The sequence below is a fragment of the Convolutriloba macropyga genome, chromosome 6 (genome assembly GCF_964194025.1).
Source record: "Convolutriloba macropyga chromosome 6, txConMacr16.3, whole genome shotgun sequence".
NCBI lineage: Eukaryota > Metazoa > Xenacoelomorpha > Acoela > Convolutidae > Convolutriloba > Convolutriloba macropyga.
In genome coordinates, this window is record NC_134473.1 from 37,890,406 (window position 1) to 37,895,260 (window position 4,855).

The 4,855-nt window shown below is 40.8% G+C and overlaps 1 protein-coding gene across 1 annotated transcript; it reads left to right on the top strand.

The window, feature by feature from the left end:
• Window positions 1–352: 352 nt before the first annotated feature.
• Window positions 353–4,215, top strand: LOC142341308 (uncharacterized). Its single transcript, XM_075392231.1, has 3 exons — window positions 353–478; window positions 1,483–3,261; window positions 4,198–4,215. The coding sequence occupies exons 1-3, from the start codon at window positions 353–355 to the stop codon at window positions 4,213–4,215; spliced, it is 1,923 nt and encodes a 640-aa protein (XP_075248346.1).
• The last annotated feature ends 640 nt before the right edge of the window (window positions 4,216–4,855 follow it).

The following is a 4,855-nucleotide window of genomic DNA, read 5'->3' on the forward strand; positions in this document are numbered from 1 at the left end:
CGAAACTTGTTGCACAAACAACCATCCTAAATCCTCCAATCTGCCAAACAAAGCCTTCGTCTTTCAAGTTTCAAGAAATCGAATGGACGAACCCGAGCTAGACGAACTAGTTCAACAGTTCTGGAGAATTTAATCCGAATGAATTCAACCAGACAGCAAGCCTTCGTCTCCTCTTGATCAAAAATTTTTCCAGATAATGAAAGACTCAATTAATTTCAATGGACAAAGATTTGAAATTGAATTGCCTGGGAAAGAAAACTCAAATTTGGAAAATAATTATTTTTCCGCCCTCAGTCAAGTCAAAAGCTTGAATAGGCGACTCGAACGTAATCCTCAACTTCGTGATAATTATATGAAAGCTCTGCAAACTGAATTGGAGAAGAACTACGTTAAACCAGTTGAGATGCAAGATCCACCACCGGATCGAATCTGGTATCTCCCACATCACCCAGTTGAGAATCCTAACAAGCCCGGCAAGGTTCGGCGCGTCGCAAACGCTGATTCTAATTTCCGCGGACAATCACTAAACTGCAACTTGTTAACAGGTCCTGACCTACTTAATAGCCTACTAGGAGTCCTTATGCGCTTTCGTGAAAATCAAATTGCAGTCCTCGCGGACATCGAAGGCATGTTCATGCAAATTGCTATCAACCAAACTGACCAGTCAGCCCTTCGTTTCCTGTGGATAAACGACGAGACGATGAAATCCAACAGTATCAGTTTACAAGACTAATTTTTGGCGCTTCCTGCTCCCCATCCTGCGCAATTTATGTTTTGAATCATTGCGTTGATAAAAACGGAGATAAATATCCCGAAGCAGTCAGAGCCGTCAAAAGTCACTTTTATATGGATGATTACATCCAGTCCCATGATACGGTAACGAATGCCAATAAAACAGTTCAGCAAACGATTCAGAGTCTCCGGGAAGGTGGCTTCTGACTCACAAAATTTGTTTCTAATGAACCCGATGTTCTGAAAAACATACCAACACATGACATTGAAGAAAAAAGTGAAATTGTCAGAGTCCTTGGGCAGAAGTGGAATCTGAAAAGTGACACCCTCATTATGAAACCGCTAACAGATTTTTCAACGGACGCAATTGAGTATACTCAGAGGAAAATCTTTAGCCTTGTATGCTCGATATTTGACCCCCTCGGCATACTGTCACCTTTTACAATCCGTTTCAAAATACTTCTCCGAAAAATTTGGAAACTTGGAAAAAAGTGGGATGAACCACTACCCATAAAAATACGCAGAAGACTTCAGAAAATACTAGATTCATACTTCGAAATGCCTGAAGTACATCTTACCAGAACACTAACAAGTCTTCGTTACTCTGAGAGTAGTGCTGAATTACACATATTTGTTGATGCCTCAACAGCTGCAATGGCAGCCGTAGCGTACCTGCGAATAACACACAACCATTCAGAGATAACAGAAACTTGTTTCCTGATTGGAAAATGTAAAGTTGCTCCATTAAAGCAAACAGGCGTACCCAAACTTGAACTCGAAGCTGCAGTAATTGGAGTTAGGCTACATTCTACAATCGTGAAAGAATCCTCTTTCGCAATTAACAAAACTCAATTCTGGACTGATAGTCAGGTAGTCCTTGATTGGATTGCATCTTCCAAAAAACAACCTGTATATATTGCGAACCGACTCAGAGAAATTGCAGCATCAACCAAAACAAAACAATGGAGTCATATTTCCACATTGAACAATCCAGCCGACCATGGCACTCGTGGCCTAGATCCACGTGAAATATCTCTCAAATGGTTGCAACCTCCAGAGTTTCTGTCATCATCAGAGCAAATCAGTAACCAGGCTGTACCTTCGAAACCAGCTGTCGTAGCAACCACAGCACATACAGCTTCAAACGTTCCAGAGCCAATCATAGACCCAGCACGTTTTTCGTCTTGGACGAAAATGCTACTCACCTTAGCCACTGTCTTTAACTTACTGTTCAGAGCAAAGAAACTTCGTGACAGCAAACAACAGTACACAACCGATGACATTGATCTATCTCGGAAGCACTTGTTCAGAAATTCTCAAGAGAACTCATTTCACACGGCAGTTGCATCATTAAAAAGGGGCCTCAAGCCCCACAGTAAATGCAAACTACGGTCTTTGAACCCAATCCTCGATCAAAACGTTATACTCCGTTCATGTGGAAGACTTCAATTTGCTCCTGATTCACTTGAAATAGAAAAGTGTCCAATTATTCTGCATGCGAAAGACACAATCACACGTTTGTACCTAGAACACGCTCATCGCATATGCATCAATCAGGGAACCGAACCCGTCAAAGCGTTTGTTCAGCAACGATACCACGTATTTGGCTTGCGAAAGTGTCTACTTAGCATAGAGTTTCGCTGTTTTTTATGCAGAAGATTTAATGCAGAGAACATACAACCGATCATGGCTCCTCTTCCCGCTTTCCGCTTCCCATCAGCCGCAACACAATTCCCGTTTTCCAATAGTGGTGTCGACTTCTTTGGACCATTTTATATAGAGGACACAAAAGGAAATCTTGAAAAACATTATGGTTTGATTTTCACGTGCTTGATCACGAGAGCAGTCCACCTTGAAAGCTGCCCAGGTCTCAACACCGGTACTTTCCTAAATGCATGTCGACGTTTCACCAGTGGACGATGTCAACCAGAACTGCTGTACAGTGATAATGGAAAGACATTCATGGGAGCGTCAGAAGAGCTGAATAAAAGTGTAAAGAGCCTTGACAACGACAAAATTTACAAGGCTCTTGCTGCTACAAACACGACTTGGAAATTCAACCCGCCCTATGGCCCCCACTTTGGTGGTGTTTGGGAGCGCTTGATACAGACAGCAAAAAAAACGCTGCTGATCATTCTAGGCTCAAAACGACTCTCACTTGACGTATTCCAAACAATACTGGCAGAGAGCGAAGCCATCTTGAATTCAAGACCTCTCACAAATGTCGCTGATCTTCCCGATAACGAGATGCCTCTCACACCTAACCACTTCTTGATTAGTCGTCCATTCAACTCTCTGCCACCAGGAAAATTTGACAGCCAGACTCCGGCCAGCTTCAGGACATGGCGAAATCTGCAACAGATGATGAACCACTTCTGGAAGCGACTTGTCAAAGAATACCTACCGACACTACTCAAGAGATCAAAATGGAGTGAGAACAACCAGTCGCCACTTAAAGTTAATGATGTTGTCTGGATCCTGAAAGACATGACTCCTCGTGGAATTTGGCCTCTTGGGCGTGTGTTGGAGGTGTACCCTGGACGAGATGGACAACACCGTGTGGTGAAGGTAAAAACGGCTTACGGTACGTTCGTTCGCCCCGTTTCCGCACTCGCACGCGTTTTGGCTGATTAGCCACGTTTTTATAGTTTTTTTCACGTAACGGTTTCTAGGCAACTTGGGTTACCCGCTCTTCGACGACATGTCCAAACGTGTTGCTGGCCCCTTGTTCTGCTTGGAGCTTGTTGTGAAACAATCAAGTCAAGCGCATGAAAACTTGACTCAAGTCCTTGAACAAGTTGAAAACGGTTACCCGCAAATATGTAATCATCAAAAAACTGTAACAAAAACCTTTACTCAATAAAATCTTTTGACTAGAGAACTTGTTCCCATATATATATAGAACAGTGATGTTCTTTGTTCAAACTATAAAAACTCCTCGGCAATCAGTGTATATGTTTTACCTGTTTTAATCGGTTGCTTAATCACCAGTTCTTTCAATTAGTTCCAGATAACGTTCATATATCCCGTCATTATTGAACAGATCAGTTAAGCTGACGTGAATTTGCGGTGATTTCAACTGCAAGTTTCATGTATTGTTTTCACGTCAAGTAAGCCGGCTACTGGGGTATTAGGCAATTTTTTTCGGTACACTAACCGCTGTCAAAACACTGCGAACATAGGAAACCAAAAAATGATCAACCAGCAAGATGACCAGCAATAAAAGAATTCGAGCAAACACTGTTGATGCAAACATAACTAAGAACTACCCAATTTTGCAAAATGTTTTACCCAATTGTGGACTGAAAAGTCAGGCTGCAAAAAACCTAAAGCTGAGGTTTTCCGCTGGAATTGTTGTATTATCAAGTTCTCAACCGACCCTGTATTTTTAGAGAAAACGGAACACTAATTTTTAAGAACAAAATAGCCGTTAATAGAAAAAGAGACAAACAAAACTGGTTTCAGATGACAGAAGAGGCATGATAATCAGGATATTAAAGTTTGGTCAGTTGACGCTGATCGTTATACTCGATTACTATGGTGTAGGTCAATTGAGTCGCGAATGCTTATCAAACTATTAAGTTGGGCAATTGCGTCGCGTCTGCCAGTTATCTTTAGGTTATCTGAATTTTCAACTCTTGAATCGGGTATTCGCGATGCGAATGGCTCAATACCAATTGAACAGAGGCGTATTTGAAAAAGCGATTTACTAATGTTGAATTAGAACCGATTTATAGAGATGCAAAATTGGTGAATGACAAATGAAATTAATAAATTGAAACTAAAAAGGAAATACGTTTATTTCACGAGTTAATCACGAAATAGGAAACGCTTAACAAAATGTTTACAGTGTAAACAGACAGTTTCCTGTCTAAAGTTTGAACAGACTTTAAAATGGGGTAAAAGTATGATGAACTAAAACAACTAACTAAATTAAAGCAACTGCCCTTCAAATGGAAAACATGAACTAAATTTGGTGATGGGTATTCTGAGGGCAATATTCATCCCGTATGACATTTCTCCATGTTGGAGAAAAGATAGTAGATAAAATCTGAAAACTAGTACTTATTCACCGGTTATATACATAACAGAATATTAAATAATAAAAAAACATAGAGTTCAA

Excerpts from the sequence above, each read along its gene's own strand:
- LOC142341308 (XM_075392231.1), top strand. The coding sequence starts at position 353 with ATGAAAGCTCTGCAAACTGAATTGGAGAAGAACTACGTTAAACCAGTT. Across the intron at positions 479-1,482 it reads ATCCTAACAAGCCCGGCAAG|CAAACAGGCGTACCCAAACT; the intron begins GTTCGGCGCGTC and ends GCTCCATTAAAG.